The 19,204-nt window shown below is 41.4% G+C and overlaps 1 protein-coding gene across 2 annotated transcripts in view; it reads left to right on the top strand.

The window, feature by feature from the left end:
• LOC104559824 (transmembrane protein 132B) overlaps positions 1-19,204 on the top strand; it is a 232,101-nt gene that overhangs the window by 50,330 nt on the left and 162,567 nt on the right. Inside the window, exon 2 of one of the 2 annotated variants that reach the window (XM_062009941.1) lies at positions 12,951-13,830. The exons of the other annotated variant lie outside the window; for it this stretch is intronic. Coding sequence (XP_061865925.1) covers positions 12,951-13,830 — 880 coding nt within the window. The remainder of the gene's footprint in view (positions 1-12,950; positions 13,831-19,204) is intronic. 2 annotated transcript variants of the gene reach the window in all.

Below are 19,204 nucleotides of genomic sequence, written 5' to 3'. Positions count from 1 at the left end.
CCCTATCATGATGGCCTTCCCAGCTTATTAGCTCCAAGATGGGAAATCTTCCCTTCCTCCATGTTGGATGGACTGCAAGGACTATGTTCACAGTGAAATGGCACAGGTCGGCTGATTTTGGATGTGTTTCCCTTCATACGAGGGATTTATTTGATCCTTTCCTTGCCAACCAGTCTTGCCCAGCCAAAGCCTCAGAGCAGCTTAGATCTCAGTTCCCATCTTCAGCTCCCACTCCTGCAGCCTCTAGGAAATGCTTATTTTAGCACCAGCTGGCTGTGATCCCTTTGAACTCTCTGATATGAGATTAAATGTTAATTTATTACATATCATTATAGGATTATATGTTATCTCTAGAATAATGGAATCCAAATGTTAGAATAGCATGTTTGAGATTCAGTGCTTGCACACATTTTCCTCCACTCAGGAAACAAGAATAGTTGAAGGTAGAGGACTGAAAAAAGAGGTGAATTAATCTGACTGATCACAGCTAGCCAAGAGCTCAAGCCCTGGAAGAATATACCCACAGGTTCGTAATCTTTTTGCAGAGTTCAGAAGAAGCAGAGAAGTTGACTGAATTTTGTAAAGAATAAATAAGTATGAAGAAATTGTTATCTGCTTTGGGTGTTCCATAGGCTAAATCCCATGGATAAATTATGCAGTGTGAATTATGTGCTCGGCTCTAGTTACAAACCCCAGATGAAGCAGAGTGCTGAAGCGACCTGTGTGCTGAGCTTCTGCAGGATTTTATTCTCTAGGCTATGGCTAGGTGAGCAGTACTGCATGTAATAAGATATGACTTGAACTTGAATTGGCTCAAAGTTGAACTGCACTTGTGATGTTTCCACACAAAGGTTTATAGCAGATGCCACTATGCAGAAGGTGGATGCAGCTCTTTTGCTGCTCTCTCTCACTGCCTGTTACAGCAGCTTCAAATGGGCAGCTTTGGACATTGAGCTGTGATGGAGCTCTGTACACACAAATGCTGAGCCATGCTTGTGTGCAACTGCTGTCTGTCATACATGTGCAAAGCCCTGGGCTGGTGGACTGGTGAGCCAAGGCAGCTGAAGGGGTGAATTTGCAGTGTCCAGGGTGGGAGCAATGCTTCACCCTTTGGTAGGGTGGGACAGGCTCTGCATTCAGAGGCATATAGATGAGATTGGGATTGATGAGGTCACGTTGGCTTTACAGGTCTTATTCCAGCCAGAAACTGGGCTTGCAGGCTTGTGTTGGTGGAAAGAGTGGCCCAGAAGAGCAAGGGGCAGCTGTTTGTATCTGCACTACATTATTCCTCATCCAAATTCAGTTCCTATTTATTAAATAGCTCTTTTGCCCTGATCCCGCTGACTACTTCTGCTCTAGGCTAACCATATGCATAAACACCCCTGCTGTGGAAGGGTTGTTCCCAGACTTGCCAAGTCTCTTGATCTTCAGTCTTTTTCCCCACACTGCTACAATTTGCTAACAGTGAATTGTTTGAGGTAAGGGTGCAAATTGGGAAACACTGCTATAAATTAGTGTGCATCCAATTCACACCCATGGGGCAGTTCGTCCTAGTAAAGTAGCATTTTCTGTTCTGGTAGAGGCACTGGCCTAAACTAATTTTGAACTAATCATCTTGTTGATGATCTGGAGTTTCTGAACTAGTATTCTGGGTTGGACTGTGATGGTGATGTCCTGTGACTCTTTCTGCATTTTATAATTGCCCTGTCATTGAGAAAAGAATTAGATCCAGCTTTTTGCCATCTCAGGCAATCTCATATCTGATCTAATTTACTTCTTGTGACTCTTGAAGAGTTTGAAAATGCTGTCAGCTAACGCTCATTATCTTTTATTACCTTAATATATGAACACAAGTGAACCACACAGCAAGTGTGACCTCATCTAACTTTGGGTTTTTGCTTGAGCATTTTTCTTCTTTGCCTATAAGTTAATAATTGTCTGTGAGCAAGATAACCATATTTGATGCATCACAGTGTGAAAGCTGTAATAAGGTTTCACTTTCTTGACACACCAATATTTTGACAAGATCTCCTTGAACTGCCTCCTCCAGAGCTATTGGGAATTCTCCTTGTGCTTAAAAAATCGAACTCTAAATTGCTAATCGGCTACAGGCAGAGAAACAAACCTCCAAGAAGTCCTGGGTGAAGCTGCAGGCTCCTTCTCCCCTCCCCAAGAGGAGCTGTTCTCTGCCTGTGAATGACAAGCTGCAGCCTTTGATCATTGTAGTAAGAGAAAAGCGGTACCAAGGGATGGTTATTTTGTCCGTTCTGACAGCATCTGCTGTGGATTTGTAAATGATGTCAAAAGTGAATTCATAACGTAAAATAATGCATTCAAGTGTGGAAAATGATGCTTTGTTCTGATACTGGCATGTGCTGGAGCAGGACTGTTTCAGTAAGCAAGGGAGCAAGGGATCACCCTAGCAATGCAAAGCTCTTTTACTCTGTTATAAATTAATGGAGTTGCTCTAGGCTGTTGTCATTCCAAAAGTAAAATGTTGAATTAAGTAAAGGAATCTGAGTAAACCCAGAAACTTTTCTTCTGAGTATTTTGGGTGGGGAGTAAAAAAAACCACCTCAAGCTGTCAACAGAAAGGAAGGATTCATGTTTTTGTGTGCTGATCCTTGAAAGGCAGATATAAATTGATAACTTAATGATGTTTGAACTGCAGAACTAGACCTGTGTGGTTGTTCCTGTGAGAATCAAAGAGCACATATTACTTTGGGAGTCTGGTTAGTGTAATATTGGTTGCCTGTGAGAGCACTGCAAAGTGCAAGTTGAAGGTTGGGTTCAGAGAAAAAAGGTATGGATATCCCTGAGCTAACAGTGGTGAATCTGTAAAGCCATGGAGCTTTTTCTGAGGCAGCCAGAAGGCTGGGTGGTCTCTCAGGTCTCTGTCCTGGAACTTTGTAGCTTGTGCTTAAATTTCCCAGTGGGAAAACTCCCTGTTTTAGTGAGACTGCATACACACTTGAAATTATACATGTGCATGTCTGTTTGCAGGATGAGGACACAGAACTCACTGCAGGCAACAGCTTGCACCTCTGGATTTCAGTGGGGAAACCTAAGTAAGAGCTGACTTCTTTCCACAGACCTAAGCACTGCAAAGATTTAACCAGGAATTTAGCGATCTACATCACTAACAGTCCCTCAAATCATCATGTGTACTCAGGGATGCTATCCAGGTGAGAAATCCAACAGTCATGGGGAGTGAAATGAGAATCGCTCCCAGTCAGGCTGAGCTGTGGAGCTGACACCAGAGCCAGGATTTCTCTTTGCATGTCTCTGCATCCTGGTTTGTTTTCTCCCAGTCCCCCAGCGGGGCTGTGCGTGGTGTGTGCTCTTCCTGGGATTACAGTCACAGCGGGGTAGGGATGAGTGCTGGTAAGACAGAGGATTTTCTGTGCATTCAAGACATATCTGTGTCCTTAATAACTTTACAGGGGTTTTATTGTAAGCTGCTTTTGTGGTTTCCTGCGGCTGTTTGGACCCGTCAGTTTGGAGCTCGTTTCCTCCAAGAGCTTGGAAACAACAGGGTGGAGAATCCAGTGGAAGCTCATTGTTCTGGACAAAGGCATTGGAGCAATCTTACTTCTTTCTGACAATACCTATAAAGAATCTGCTGCCAGCATTTTAATCTCCTGTTAATTCTGGCTTATGTGAGGAATTTTTCAGTATCACCAAAGGCAGAATCTTCTGTGTGGGGAATCAGAAGTGTTATAAAATGAGATACTGGTTTAACCTGTGGATGCAGGAATGTAGGAAGTCTGTAGTATACAGAACTGCAAGTTGCTTTGCTTCTTTTCATCTTTCACTGAAGGCCATTGACTGCTGGGGTTTACAAAGAGGTATGTAGCCAAGATCCAGGTCCTTTGGAGGGCAGGAAGGGATCAGCCCAAACTGGAGCAGGAGTTACTGCTAATATTGCTTAGAGGAAAAATGGAAAATGCTGAAGCATTGTTAAGGAAGAATCCTTTTTAAAATTCCCTTAAAATGAGAATGCACTCAGCACTGTATTGTTGTAATGGTGAACTCAGTCTGGGAGTAACAGCAACCTGCATTAGTGATATGGGGAATTAAATAGGCTTCCTGAAAGTGGAGCTGAGAGGAACTTTCTGGTTCTTGAAGTCAACTGTGTCATGGCATCACAGGAAGATGTTTCTACCAGTGCGCCCTGTTTCCTGCCTGCATCCTTTTGGGGTGCCATTTGCTGGGGTTGCAAGGGCATTTACCCCAGTCTTTTACTGCTGTACCAGTGAGTAACTTTGTGAAAGATGGGAATACACTCTGCTATTCAACCTGAGCTGCTTAGATCAATATCTGCAGCAGGAGAGTGATTTTAATAAAAGGACTTTCTCTCAGCTTTCCTATCTCTGTGACAGATAGACCCCAGCTAACATAAATCCTGGCCTTTCTCCTGTCAGTCTCTTGGCTTTGTGTGACTTAGATGTTTTGACATTGAATACAAATATTTCACAGTTGGCTAATAGTTTAGAGTGTATATTTAAGAGATTTACTTTTGCAATCACCTGGTGCCTTTAGTGAATGTGTTTGCTTTGTAAGGCCTTTCTGTTATTTAGAGAATATATCCACACACTCCCATACACATATTCATTTTCTGGTCTTTATGAAATATTACTGAGGGAAAATGAGTTTTGCTTCGGTTAACAGTAGTAGGGAGCCCTCACCTAACCTCCTCTTTAGCAGTGAGAACCTCCAGTAGCTGTGACAAACTTTATTTATCAGATGTCAGGAGGGATGCACAGAGGTTTGCAGTGCTTGCAGATGGAAACATCAGTGCTGCACTGGGGAAAGGAGCAATGGCAGGATCAGTGCTGTGCAGTGGGAAGCTGGGCAAAGAGGTCCAGCAGCCCTGCTGAGTTCCTTGGGACTGTCACCCAGGGTGACTGTGCCTCTTGGGTCCTGACATAGCAAACGTAATGCTGACCTGTATTGCCTCTGTCAGAGGAGGCAGGAGCTGGAGGTGGCTGATGGAGACTCAAAGAAGAAGCCCTGTGAATGTCTGATCTCATTTCTGCTTGTTTTTTGGAGAGCAAGTGTTCAGTGTCCTCATGCTCTCTTCATGCTCACACTTTTCTCTGTAGATTCACTCTCATGATTTGGTCTTTGTCTTTCACCCATTGGAACCATCTCCTTCTTAGTGGAAAGAATATTTGACACCCAAGAGATCTGGGCAAGAACTCATTAGCGCTGGGAGCCTGGGAACATTGTGATCTTGTGCTTTGCTCAGGCCATGGATGGGACCACATAGTGCTCTGCACAACACATAGTGCTAGGACAATATATTTTATCCAACTTCCATCTTTTTCTGTCAGACACATTTAAATAAATGTTGTGTGTGTGAGAGTGAGGTGGAGATGAATAAATAGAATACGTGACGCCAAAGATTTGATGGGGTATGGGGATGGGTACATAACTCACAGATGGTGAAACCATCCCAGTCTGTTTCAAGAAAAGCTACTTTAGGGATATTTAGAGAGTTTTAAATTCTTTTTTTTACTGTGACTATTTTTTCTATTACTTCAGCCCATGAAGCCAGGTGCCTCAGGTACAGGGTTTCCCACTGTACTGGGCTCAGAGGGAGCAACAAAAGCCTCTAAAACTTCCATGAAACAACCTTCCTACAGTTACAGATTTCATTGGTGTCCTGTAGCTCAGGTCCTTCTGGGCCTTGATGTGTTGGTAGCATTTGGAAATGGGATCTCTCTTCTTCCTGGTGGAATAAAATTTCCCCTTTATAGCCTATAGAGATGCTAGATTTTTGGCTTAGAAGCTGTGACAAGTTTGACTATAACAGCTAATGTTAATGATTCAAGAGGAATTTGTACTTTTCAGGTTTGGACAGTATAATTTGAAGCAATTTCATATTTGGTCAGTAATTGTGCTCCAGTCAGGTAGTTTTCAGATAGAGGGGATAGTGCTGGGGCAGCAGAGGGGTGTCCTGTCTAGTTAAGTTAGCCTTACTAAGAGGTGAATTTAAGTTGTTATAGTGGTGCAGTGCATTACATACATTGTTTTATTTCATCCAGACATACTCTTATTTAATCCTAAAATAATACAGTATGTTTTCCTGGTTTCAGGCTCTGTCATCTTTAAGCTAAAAGCACTCCAGTCTTTGGAAATGAACATACCTACCTGGAGAACCATTGTGCTGTAATGATAATAGTTCAGTTCTGCTGTAATGATGGTAGTTCAACTGTAGCTTTACACCTGATGAAATCTTATGCAGGCCAATCCAGTGTCTGCATGGGCTAGCATGGAAATCAGAGGATGCACAGAGCTTCATTGCTTGAGTTGCATGCTGTTCCCTGGCTAGGATAAATATGTGGTCTATTTTGACAAACAAGCCTGAACTCCTCCTTCCCAGTAATAAAGTTGTTAACGATCATCTTCCCAGAGAATGGCAAATAATGAGGCAGTGACTTAACAAGGCAGTTCCTCAGCCTTTTAGAAACAGAGCCTTGTTTCCTTGAAAACAATCTCTAATCTGCTGGGTGTGGGGCTGCTATAAGAGTTTTTATTTTCAACTGAGGAAAAAAATCAGGGTAAACTTTGAGTATTTTTGGATGCATTTACTTTACCCACTTTGTATACTTGCACACACTTGTGCAGTATTGTGTCTTCTTGTTTTGGGGTGGCTTTAGGGATCTCTTTTGAGGTGCCTCAGATGAGGGAGTGTAGATTAAGAATGGTCAGAGTATTGATCCATCTGACCCAGCAGCCCAATTCAGATAGCACCCAAAAGCAGATACTTGGTAAAAAAAGAGTAAGATCAGTGATGCTTCCCCTAAACATGCTCTCAGCAGTCCATGGCAGATGTCCTGCCTTTGCATAATGCTGATTTAGGGAGTGCAGAGAGCAATATTCTCTCTGGAGTCCAATACTTCACATGCTTTGCTTGACAGACTTAATGGCAGTTTTGAGCCTTTTTATTTTTCTCCAGTTTTCCAAACTCTTGCTGATAGAGAACCCTGAATTAATCTTCAAGCCTTTTGGGTATTGGATTACACTTTGCCTCACTCCTTTCTGTGCCAGCAGTGCTGGAACTGGCATGGGATGCTAATCCTGCCGTACCTATTCACTCAGAGAGGAAAATGCATGAAAACAAATTGCTAGTCCAAGCTAAATTTAGATTTATTCAGTTGGAGTTAATTATAATCTTTATTTAGTCCCAAGTGATGCCTTCTTATCATACTCTTATTATAGCTGAGAAAATTAATTTTTATTCTACCATAAAGGTGAATGTAATAATCTGGGTTCAGGGAAGGGATTACTTTAATAAGATTTATAGGCAGCCTTTCAGACTGTACGGTTTTATTGCTATCTGTAGGTGGCCTTGCTGTATGTATGTCTTTCAGCATGGGTGACTGTGCAAAATGCATGCAAACTAAAAACTGTAGTAAGTACCAGCTCAGAAACTTCCACATCCAACTTAATTTTTCAGCAACAGTAAGCAGGCAAAGCACTCGACTCGCTTTGGAGCACAGTGATACAATTTATTACTGAACTGGTGGCCTGATCAGGGGTTTCGTTCATATGCATGGTTTAATGCTGCACTGAAAATTGTATTTTAGGTGACAAAAAATATATGAGGCCTGAGATGCTGCCTTCAAGATTTTTGGAAATGGAGTGGGCAAACATAGGCATGTGGGGTGGGAAAAGAAGCTTTAGTGAAGAGTGACCTATCAGATCTGCTGGACCGGGACTCTGCCCTTGAGCATCTAAACCTCCAGCATGCAGGTCTGCACTGGCCACCTTTAGCAATGGAGTTACTGGGTAGAAAGAGGCTCCTCCCAAGGGTGATTTATCACCCCTTATATTTAAGTGTCTAGGAGAGGATGAATGAGTTCTGGAGATACCTTTTTCTGTGATTTACTGAAAGGAGAGGCTGAAGCATGTGCTGGGCTTAGATACCTATCAAAACTGAAATGGGCTGATTCCCGTGGAGGGTGGCCAGAACGTGTAGCTGCAGGGAAGCTTGGGTAACAGAAGTTTGACTGAGACATTGGAAGATAAGTATGTGAGACATTGTCCCAAGCCTACAAAAGTTAATGAACCTCTCTTCAGTTTTAGATGTTTGGATTAAATAGACTTCTTTTCTAAAATTGCATCCTTTTTCTTGTCTTCCAAAACAAGCTGCCTGACTAGCAATGGTTTGTAAAGTACATCTCTATGTCAGCACATGTGTAATCAAGATTGAACGTAAGGACTGTAAACTGGTTGTGAGTCCTATGTCAAGTTATATCCTTACATCAGACTAGGATAAGAAGAAGAAAGAATGAGAAAAGCATAAAGGGATCCTATCATCTTTTCTCATGCTACAGCTTTTTTATATGTTGACAGCTTCTGGACTGATTTTAATGTTAAAAACTATTTGGAACACTTCTTAGTTCTTTCTTGCAGTGTCATTTATATCTTTAAATGATTCTGTTACAGTTTAAAAGAACATTTGGGTTTTTTTCCTGTGCCAGTGTGGTTCACTGTGTTACCATCTCAAGTCCTATAGGAGTAAAGCATAGTGGGACTATGGAGTTTTTCTCCTTCTTTTCCTCTGTAATGTAAAACTGAGGAGATGAGTCACAGGATGGACTCTGAATGTAGGAAGTAAACAGTGACATCCTCCTTTCCTGGTTATTTTATTCAATTTTGGATGAGTCAGGGAGAGCATGAGGCGGGTGTTCATCTAGACTTCTCAAATCCTCACACAGCCCAAACTTATCCTACTCACAGTGCCCAAATGAGGTCTGAACTCGTGGTAGATTTTCACACTGTAATCATCTTCATTTTCCTGCTGCCAGGGTTAAGAGACAGAGTTTCCTCAGCTGTGTAGCCAGGCCAAATCACCTTGCAGAACCTCTCATGGTCCCTAAACAGCATCAGGTCTTACCTCTCACATGTATAAGTGACCTATATAGCTGGTTCAGAATTAATTATTCTGTAATTTATCAGTTCTAGAATAGCTTTCCTTGTATAGACACCCTGTTCTGGGATAGAGTGTGTTTTTATTCCAGCATAATGCCTGCATTTCCAGAGCAAAATAATTATTATGAATAGAGCCATTTTTATAGTGGAATAATGTACATGTGTAGTTTGGTCTTTATGGTCTTTAGTGAGGGCTGGTGGGAAGGGCTGGTGATTTTTCTCCTATACAGACAAGCCATTGATTTCCTCTGTATGAGTCATGGGTAACATCATAGTACTTACTGGCACCACATTACTTGAAATTATTCCTCTTTTACAAAGAGGAGTGTCTGTATGATCTCACACTACAGTTCTGATGATGCTGCAGGAAAGAGGAATTTTAACATTTTCAGTTTCTCCACAGGTGCAGGATGGGTTTTCTTGTTTGTTTTCAGAGAAAAAGGATATTGAAGAAGTTGCAATTTTAAACACTTCTTATTCCTAGCACCTCCAACTTCAGAATTACTGAGGGCTTATGGAAGACTTGGCTCATGTTAAGTAGTTAGAGGGAAGATTTAGATGAGAAATTTGGATTTGTGCTCAGACAGGAGCTATTTTCCTTTTTAATTTCAAAAGGATGAATTTTACAGACTTTCCTCTTACTACAGCGTAACACAGATACATCAGCTTTTAATGCTGACCTGCCACTGCCACCATTACCTTCTAGCAGGATACTTGTTTTGCTGCTTATTAAAATGTATGAAATCTTAGAAGTGTAGCTTGGATGAAACCTCCAGTTACATGAGTGGCAGATTTTTATTGCAGTGTGACCTACAGCTATGGCTTTGCATGTGCCTTAGTCCTGTGCTGGTTTTTTGTTGCATCAGCCCAGAGTCAAGTGAGAGTAAAACCTAAAGTGATAGATAGCAAAATAAAAAGTTATCAGGACAACAGAAAGGATGCTTCATTTGAGGTCTGAGATGGACAGAGTATGGACCAGGAAGGGGCATCTCCCTGATGCACAGCATTGCACGGCTGGTTATGTACACAGTGACTTCCTCTCTGCTGTTCAGAAACATCAGAAGGATGTTTCCTTTCTGTCTGTGCTCTCAGAGCTTGCAGAGGAGCTGGGCTCTGAGGTTATTGCCCAGCTTTGGAGAGAGGAATTTTGCTGTGGAATGGGAGCAAGGAGATTTTACAAGTTGACCTGTTGTTTTAGGAGCCTTGGTATTTGGATAGTCCAAACAAGCGTTACAAAAGGGACAAAGCATGTACTGAAAACCTGGTACAAGGTAAAAGTTGTTTGAGAAATCCAAGACAGATATCTCCAGTTAGTTTCACGTGTCTCTCCCCAACACCTCCAATGTCACAGTAGTCTGGGAAAATAGACTGTTCAGCCCTTGGGATAACACTGTGCTCTGGGGATGCTCATTTGGCCGCCATTGACTCTTCAACTCTTGCTGTCTTTTGATACATAATTAGGACTAACCCATGTTCTGATCTAATGTCTGCCCTCCCTTGATCTTGCTGGAATTCTTATTAAAAGAGCAGGTGATTTATTTGTGGCTTTGTTGCACAAGAGAAAGCTGGGAATGTGTTCTGTTTCTGATTGTTACTGTGAGGAGATTGATGCTGTGGCGCTGACGTGCTGAATTAAAAAGGTGGGGTGTTGGCCTGCCATCTTATGAAATGTTTCTTTTGACACGTTCTTCCAGCATCATAAAGTGCTGCTAAATTGAGATATCATATTTTGTTGCAGGCTGGTTCTAGGACAAAGCCCAGCCCTGTCTAGCTGAGTTTATGGCTTCCCATATAAGTTTTCAGACAAAATTTGTGTCTCATTTTGTTTGAGTTACAGCAGGCTGATATCCCAGTCCTCATACCTGTTCTGAGAAGAGGCACTGGATGTTGCCTCTGTAATGAAATGGGGGAGAGGGAAAAAGATAACTTTTAAACTTCCTCTAAATCACTGCTTGAGAGAAAGAAAAACTATCTGCATAAAGGATAGCAGGGGAAACTCTTATAATGTAAATACAGATACATTTAAGCCTTGCCTTGTTTTTGGGGTCTCGTTTCTGCATGCTGCAGGGAGCATGCCAGCTGCCCATCATTTGCATCTGGATGAAAAGAGATGGGGGGGGCAGAGTAATTTTTCTCCACTGGAAAGTTGATTGTCCCCTATATAAGCTATGATACCACAGCAAGCTGACTCAGGTCAGGGAAGGCAGGAGAAAGATCCTCATCATCTGTGTTTTCTGCATTTCAGCTGGGTGCACAGGTCTGTGGCTGCATGCAAATGGCAGGAACTGTTGGCTGCATTTTAGAGATTGTCTGAAATGTTTACAAAGGGGCAAAAGAAATGAGAGAACACCCAAGTGGAGCAATTGCATGACAGCTGCTCTGCAATGGCATTTGCTTGGGAAGCTGAGAGGAAACCCTGGTCTAATCTCCATGCAGAGTAGTGAAAGAGGAGACGATACCGTTTCCTACTGTTGACACTGTATATGCTGTGTATATTTTTGTAGATTGACTTTTTCCCACAAGGACCATTCCAATGGCTGCAAAAAAACCTTTACACAATTAATATACCGCAAAAGTAAAGGCAGAAGTATTGTGATGAAATGAGAAGTGTTTAAACAAGTGTAGATAATACCAAGACATCAAAAATAAATGAGCAGACTTTCAACTGAGAGCAAGAGAAGAGCAAAGTCAAATGGATGAGATTTGCCTTAGTATCTGTCTTTAAGTGTAGGCTTTAAAAATACACAATAGCTTAAATATTAGAGCTTTTGTATGTGCTAAATTGTGGCTGAAAGTATCTGAGTCATCTGGCTCGTAGCAGCTGTAGTTGTTTGTGTGGCTGTCGTGTTTTGTATCTGTCCTCCCCAGTCCTGACAAAGTAAAATCACTGCTAAACTTCAGCGAGAGACAAAGAAGAGCTTTGACCTTAGGATCTGTCATCATTCCTTTGTTATCTCTGCTCATTATGGAACTGCTTCATTTTAATTCATTTGGTTTCTGTTTATTTCTTCTGTGGCGCTCCCAGGAGCCTGAATTCACCAGCTTTTTGTCAGAGTATATGAATTGTTAGTTTGAAAGAACCACCATTTCTTTCTGATAGAATAGCAGCCTGGATTGAATATATCTCACTGTTAATTAGAGATTGGCCCAAATCAAAGATGACTGTTTGATCCCTTCCTCCCTCTGGAATCTTTTCTTGCCTGGGAAAAATTGCTCAGTGCTGGCTGGAGGATTGACCATTGTGTTGTAGAGAAACTTCTGTGGTTTCCAAATGTGTTTCATTCTCCTCTAGAATTAAACCAGAGTCCTTCTAAGTGCTTGCAAACCTTCTGCATGTAAAGGATTTCTCTCCTTCTCTCAAGTTGACTCTTGCCTATAAATCCATCCCACTGAGACCTCTGTCAAGCCCCATATGGGTTTTTTTGTGGTCTGAAAAGTTTTGATTTCAAGAACACAAACCTTTTAGCAATTTTTCACTAACTTCCAAAGTGATGACCTGGCAGAAACGGATTGGGAGTGATGCAGATCTGCACCCCCCCCATTGCATTGTCTGTTAGTGATGTTAGATAAAAGAAAACATTCTGGTTTACTGCCTACTCATACTCAATGTGCCAGTTTCTTACGTACATTGAAACGTGGATGAGAAAAAGTTGGGATATTGATCTAGCAATAAAAGAACAAAAACCAACCAGTAAAAAGTTTTGGAACTTAGCTTGGGATCTATCCAATCAATCTCCTTATTTTATCCAGTGCTTGATTAATGGCTTTCAGGTAGATATTAGATTGGTGTAGGAGGAAAGGGAGCCGTGCAGCTGATGCCATGGGATGTTTTCAGAGTATGAGCTTTGAGCCAACACCATTATTCCTTGGTACCTGTGTCAGATTGTTTTGTAATTGTGGCTAACAGTATTGATCTCTGGTAACACATTGCTTTTGAGAAAAACTGAGAGGCATGCTAAGCAAATACTAGAGTTGTCTTTCTGTTTCCTTTTATCTTTGGCCTGCAGTGGTGGAGAGCCGAGGAGGGATCATGGACAGCATACAGAGATTTTCAAACCTGCCAACTTATCTCCCCGCGAGCTATCACATCTGCAATGCTGATATTTTCTTCTTCCTCAAAGAAGCCAACCAGGATATCATGAGGAACTCCAGTTTGCAGTCTAGGGTGGATTCATTCTTTATATACCAAGCAAAACTGCCACCTGTCCTAAATGCCACGTATGGACCCTTTTCTGTTGAACAGGCTGTTCCCTTGGACCTCATGCTGACTTCTGCATCTTTTGGTTTCACAAATAAATTCACTTTTAATTGGAAATTAAAATCTCACATAATTGACAGCTCAATCTATTCCAACAAACCTAAAATACAAACCTTGTTCTATATTGCGGGGAAGGACTGGGATGACTACAATTCTGCGGAGAGCTTGCCTTGCGTGAAGATGTTTGCTTTCCTGGAGTCTAGAGAAGTTGTGGCCAGCTGTAGATTGACAGGTCATCTAGGATTATGTGTTGCAGAGCTGGAATTATCTCCTAGCTGGTTCAGCTCCCCTCCACCCCTGATTTTAGAGGAAACAGCCTCCCTGGAAGGGATTACTGTGGAGCTCTTCTATAAGATTTATACAGCAGATGGAGAATGTTCTCCAGAGGATGCAAAATGGGAAAACAATATCCATGCAGGTCAAGATAATGAACACAAGGCTTTGTCAGCTATGGAGAGGATTGGTAGCATCATTGTTTACCCAAATCAAGACAAATTAAAACAGTCTTCACTGAGGCTAGATGAGAACATCGTTATTCGCTTACCACTCAGTCCGGTCAGAGAAGGTGACATTGTGACCTTTCATGTTTCCCTGGCTGAGGATTCTCTAGCAGACCAGTTTGTATTAAGGTAAGAGAATTTTTAAAGTGCTGTATGCTAAACAGTCTACAAATAGGAACAAATCAGTGTTGGGTATAATTTCTTTGGTTACATTCAGTGTTTTCCTGAGAGAACTTTGACATTTTTCTGTCCAACTGCAGAAAACTATAAATAGTCTTGAATTATGTAAGTGGATGACACTTTTTGGAACATGGGAATTGATTTTAAAGTATGAGCTATAAATATTTGTATGATTATTTTTTGTTTTAATTCTATTTGCTCCTAGACATAATTCTGCCTCTTCAGTTGTGCCTCTTCAGTTCTGCCTCGGTAAGTCAGCCAGGGTAACTACTGCCGTCCATTCTAGTAGACAGCTTGTAGAAGGGTTTTCCATTTCTTTGGTGAAGGTTCCTCTCTTTTTATCAACTTTTGTATCTTTCCAAAGCACATGGGATGCATCTTGCACAGATCATATGTGTTGTGGAACTGTTTTGTTGCATCATAGAGAGGGGAGCTGAGAGGTGAGGAAATGCAACGTGCCTCAGCTTGTGTAGGAAGTCTTTGGCAGAGCTAGGATTTGGATCCAAACTTTGCAAGTTCTGTCTGTTTTTTTTCCTGTAAGACAGCTTATCCTGCTTCCACAAACTTTTGACTTCTTGTTGCATGGCCCATTTTTGTTTTAAGTTTTGAGACTTTCTGGTGACCTTTCCTTGTGAATCTGCCTGTAATAGGAGAATTCTGGCATCTCTAACCACCCCAAGGGTTAGTGCTGCATATTTGTTACGTCCTTAGCTGTCAGACTGTGGGTTCAGAGCTGCATAGAGACCAAATTCAGAGAGAAATGTGAGCCAGACTGGGGGAATAAAAGGGCCAAAAGGTAATTGGAAAGTGTCATATGCTGTGAGAATGCGAGACACTTGGGAAAGAAGGAGTTTCAGCCTGTGCTAGCAAAGCTCAAAACAGATTCGTGTCTTACTTCTAACTTTTTGATCAGAGAATGTTGGGAGCAGAACACGACAGAATTGCATTTTGGGGACAGATGTTGAGAATACAGACAGCAAACTGCATGCAGCATTTTCAAATCATTCAACATTTGTGAAATAGTACATGCATATTAATAAGCTGACAGATTGCTGTGTGAATCAAGACAAGTGCAGTGCACAGGCAGAGGGAAAGGAATAGTCCACGATATCCCAGACACTTCCTCTTACTCAGAGTAAGGGGGAAGTGTGTGAGAAATATCACAGGGTTTAACCAGACTTTAAAAGATTTGGGTCAGGTAGGGTCTTCTTATAAAAACAACTGATTCTTGCCTTTACCTGGCTTTATTGTTTTTTCTTTGTTAAATATGGTTTTGGCCAGCATCCACTGTCAGTAGATGGACCAACCTCGTGCAGCAGTCAGGTCTCAGTAGTTGTGTATTGATCCTCAGTGCTACAGCAGAGAGATTATGGAATTTGCTTAAGGCTCTGTAAGGATTTAACATCAGCTCTTAATTCTATGGTTTTTGTTCTCTTTGAGACACCACAGATAAAATTCCTTAGGTATTAAGACAACCTAAGATGAGGATGTTTTCTTTCCGTTGGAGTTTCTGAAATAACATTTACAGTTTAACAAGCACTGCAAAGGTAGAGCTTTGATATTTCTACTGGCCAGGAAGTCACCCAAAACTTCTCGAAGAGATAGTTTTGAAATGCTGGCTTTGAAAAACCAAGTAGCTTCTGAAAGCACCGAGCACAGTAATTAATCTGAGCTTTCAAGGAGCACAAACCTCCAAACTGATGAGACTCAGGATGAGCCACAAGAGCCTGGCTACTGCCAACACCCTCATCTTCTCCCGCTATGACTCACAGAAGTCACTTCCCAGTGCTCTCCCAACACGCAGAGCGTGCATCTCGCTGCTCCCGAGCTGCTGGGAAGGCAGTCAGGTTTCCATGGGGATTTCCTTCTTTGAAAAGTGTGCAGAGTCGGTTCATCTCCAGGAGATGTTTCTGTTACAATAAATCAGCATGTTTTACGTGCCCAGAAATGTTTCCTTGGAAAATTCGCTATCGGCTCTATGTAGTCTACCCTGTCTGGTCTTTTATTTGGCTTTCCTTTGCATTGTGCTTTTCAGCAGAGAAACTCTGCAAGTGTTTTTATTTAACCTCCAGTTGAATGCTGAGAATAAGAGGCAAAATGCAATTCTGCTGACGGTTCACTCGTCCTTCAGGATGAAGAGAGCACCAGCAACTGTTGCTATGATCATTTCAAATGACATATGTGGGACCCATGGAGAGATTATTCAGCTGAAGTTTACATAGCAGGCAGGGAATTATGCCGAAGGAAATACAATGACTGTAGTGCCTGCATCTAATTTATGCAGTTTCCCTCACAGGCTTTCCCTGTTTTTCAGCTCAATGCTAATGCCCATGAAAACCCAGAAGGTTTTTATATACATAGAATTTCTGTGTGTTATAGCCAGAGAAAAATACGTGAGAGTGAATGTTTGCCTTGGGAAATGGATTTTTTTGCCTAATAGAACTGATTGTTTTAATCATATCTGTTAGAAATGTAGCCAGGTGAATTGCAGTCTGGCTCATAGGGGACCATCGATCAAAATCAAGTCGTTCTCAAGGCAGCGTTTGATGCCAACCTCGAGCTCTAACAGTATGTAAAAGAACAGATATGCTCAATTTCATGCACCTCTCTACTATTTCTTCCAGTGTTGTGCTGTATTTCATTTTGTGTTGCATTTTGTTCTAGCAAAACTGACTTCAGTTCTTGTAGGAGAGCAGATTCTTCCTCAGTTTGGCAAAATTTGGGATTCTTAACCAAGTTTGGAAACTGAAGAGCAACTGGAAACAGTTTCTTCATTCAGCAATGCTCTGTGTTGAGAGATATTTATTAAACTCCCGTCCTTCCAGCGTGATGCTGCAGGTTATGTGTGAAGCTCCAGCTGTTGCTTCTAGTCCCTTTCATTGGTCCAAACTGGTTTTACTCTGCCTAAGCTCAGTCTTGGTTGGTTGTTTTCATTCAATAACTAGAATTTAAGATTGAATTGGAGTTTTAATTGTGCTATGGTCTGTGGGATTTGTTTCTTCATACTGCAACCCAGCCAGCATGGCTTCGTGCAACTGAAGGACCCAGGTATGTCAAAGGGCAGAATCTGGAAGCTAAGCATGCATTTAATGCTTTTGCTGTGTCTGACAATCATGTTGCTCACTTTGTTGACAGATGATCTATACATATGTACAATTAAATTCTTATGACACTGGAGATTAGTTTGTGGCCTTGCCAGTCTGATCTATACTGTAGAGTTTGCCATCTGTGAACATAAATGTTGCCCATTATGTTAGGTGGCTTGCCCCTAAACATAGTTTAGCCGTAAAGACAGGTGAAATGGGCTATGTTGCCATGATTAAATTTTTTTATGTGTTCCCTAGTTAAAAGGAAAAATGAAGCACAACTTTGAGATCCCAGCAGGACTAATACATGCAGCACTGTCACAAATTTTCAAGCACTGTTTGTCTTTTGATGCACAGGAATATCTCTGTTACCCTCCTTACTGACAAACTTAGATGAAGCCTAGCAAACATGGAAAGATGGAAATCATGACTAAAGAAGGGGTAACACCAACTTTTGTGCTATTTACTAAACAGAAGAAGTCTCCTGGTATACATGGAAGACTTGTAAAGGAGACAGGAGAAAACAATTCTTACTTAACTGGAAAGACAGAATCCTCATCCAGTTGCACTGGGAATGGCTTGTGTTTCTTTTGTAGTGGATGTTATTATTTAACTCTGTCTTGAGACTCAAAGGGTGTATTTAAAAGAAAAATGGGAGTAATGTTGTACAGCAGGAAAACATTCAATGGAATAAATGGACAGCCACCCATGGGTTATAGGAAAGAAACCAGGACACTGTCTTTCTAAGGCAACGACGGAGTTTTGTCCTGTATTCCAAGTCTCCCCATTTAAACTGTCGACAAGGATGTGCTGGTAATGAAGGCTGAGCACTAATAGCAATTTGTTGAGTCTCAGACAAAAAGTGGGTTTGTTGGCATTCATTACACGTCCGTAACACGAATAACCCATCCTTCTTTTATGCCCCATCAGAATAGAAACGGAGATTGGAGATATTCCAGGAATAATAGTAAGGGACTGAAACCAGGTAATGAATCCCACGCTAGAGAAATGAAAGTAGCTGCAGTCGGGACGCAGTCCTCTGTCTAGAAGGGAATGGCAGGACTGTCCAGAGACCTTGTCATTTGCTGCTGAGGCAACCTCAGGGAAAAAGATTGTCAGCTTCTCTCTGCCATGTTCCACATGTTGCACGGCAAAGATTACTGCTTGATTTTTTTTGGGGTGACCTCAGTACAAGGTGTAATACAAGCTGGTTGTTTTTTACTGATTATTCTCATGAGGAAAAATGATATTAAGGATTTATATTAATAAACATATATCCATGTGGAGGAGGTTATGTCTCCTGCTAAGGAATAAAAATTGCACAGGCCATTAAAACTGACTTACAAGGCTTCTGCGTTAATAATGAAAGATCTGTAGAAGTCTGAGCAGTCGTCTAGAAGGCCAGAAAAAGATCATTAAGAGGATGTCTCCTGCCAATAGCTGCCAAGAGCAAACAAGAGAAAGAAAACAGAAGGTTTTAGATCTGGAAATGCATAGAAAATGAGAGCATACAGACTGTGGGGAATTCAGCCTGCCTGCATCTGAGGAGGAGGCTCTGCGTGGCCTTCATTGGTTGTACCAAGTTGGTATGGACGGGGAAGCAGGGCAGGATTATTAGTGATGAGGGAAATGAATGATTAACTGAAGCATCGTTTTAGGATGAAAATTCAGCAGAACTGAAAGTGTTGAAAAAGGGAAAAAAAGATACTTCTGAAATTAATCAGAAATGCTAGTTCAGATGTAGAAATAATTACAGAGTTAAAGCATTACTGGCAACTTGGGAATATTTGTTTTTTTCCTCAAAGGTTTTATTAAACCCAGAATAAATGTTTAAATATGTTATTTCTCTCTTTCCTCTGAATGTACATTGAGCTAAATGTAAAATATGAAATAGTAACATGTAATATTAACAAGAAATACCAAGCACAGCAAAGCCTGGAAATGACAGAGTCTGTGCAACCTGAACTCAGTCCCCATGTATATAGAACATTGCATTATAACTTACTCCTCAAAGACAAACTCACACTATTTTGTTCCAGATCTCATACTTCATTCCATGCATACATTGTCTTCCTCCCACTGTTTTCTTTTCTTCTTGTCACCAAATGAGAAAGGGAGTAACATCCTTTCAGGACACTCCTGCAGCCTGGGGGAAGCTGTCACCACAAGTTTTTTTTTAGCTTGGCTAAACCATTTCTAGAAATTCTCTTTCAGAAAAGGTTGAACCATTGCCTGGA

Source organism: Colius striatus, chromosome 17 (genome assembly GCF_028858725.1).
Source record: "Colius striatus isolate bColStr4 chromosome 17, bColStr4.1.hap1, whole genome shotgun sequence".
Taxonomy (NCBI): domain Eukaryota; kingdom Metazoa; phylum Chordata; class Aves; order Coliiformes; family Coliidae; genus Colius; species Colius striatus.
This window is presented reverse-complemented; position numbering and strand designations above follow the sequence as displayed.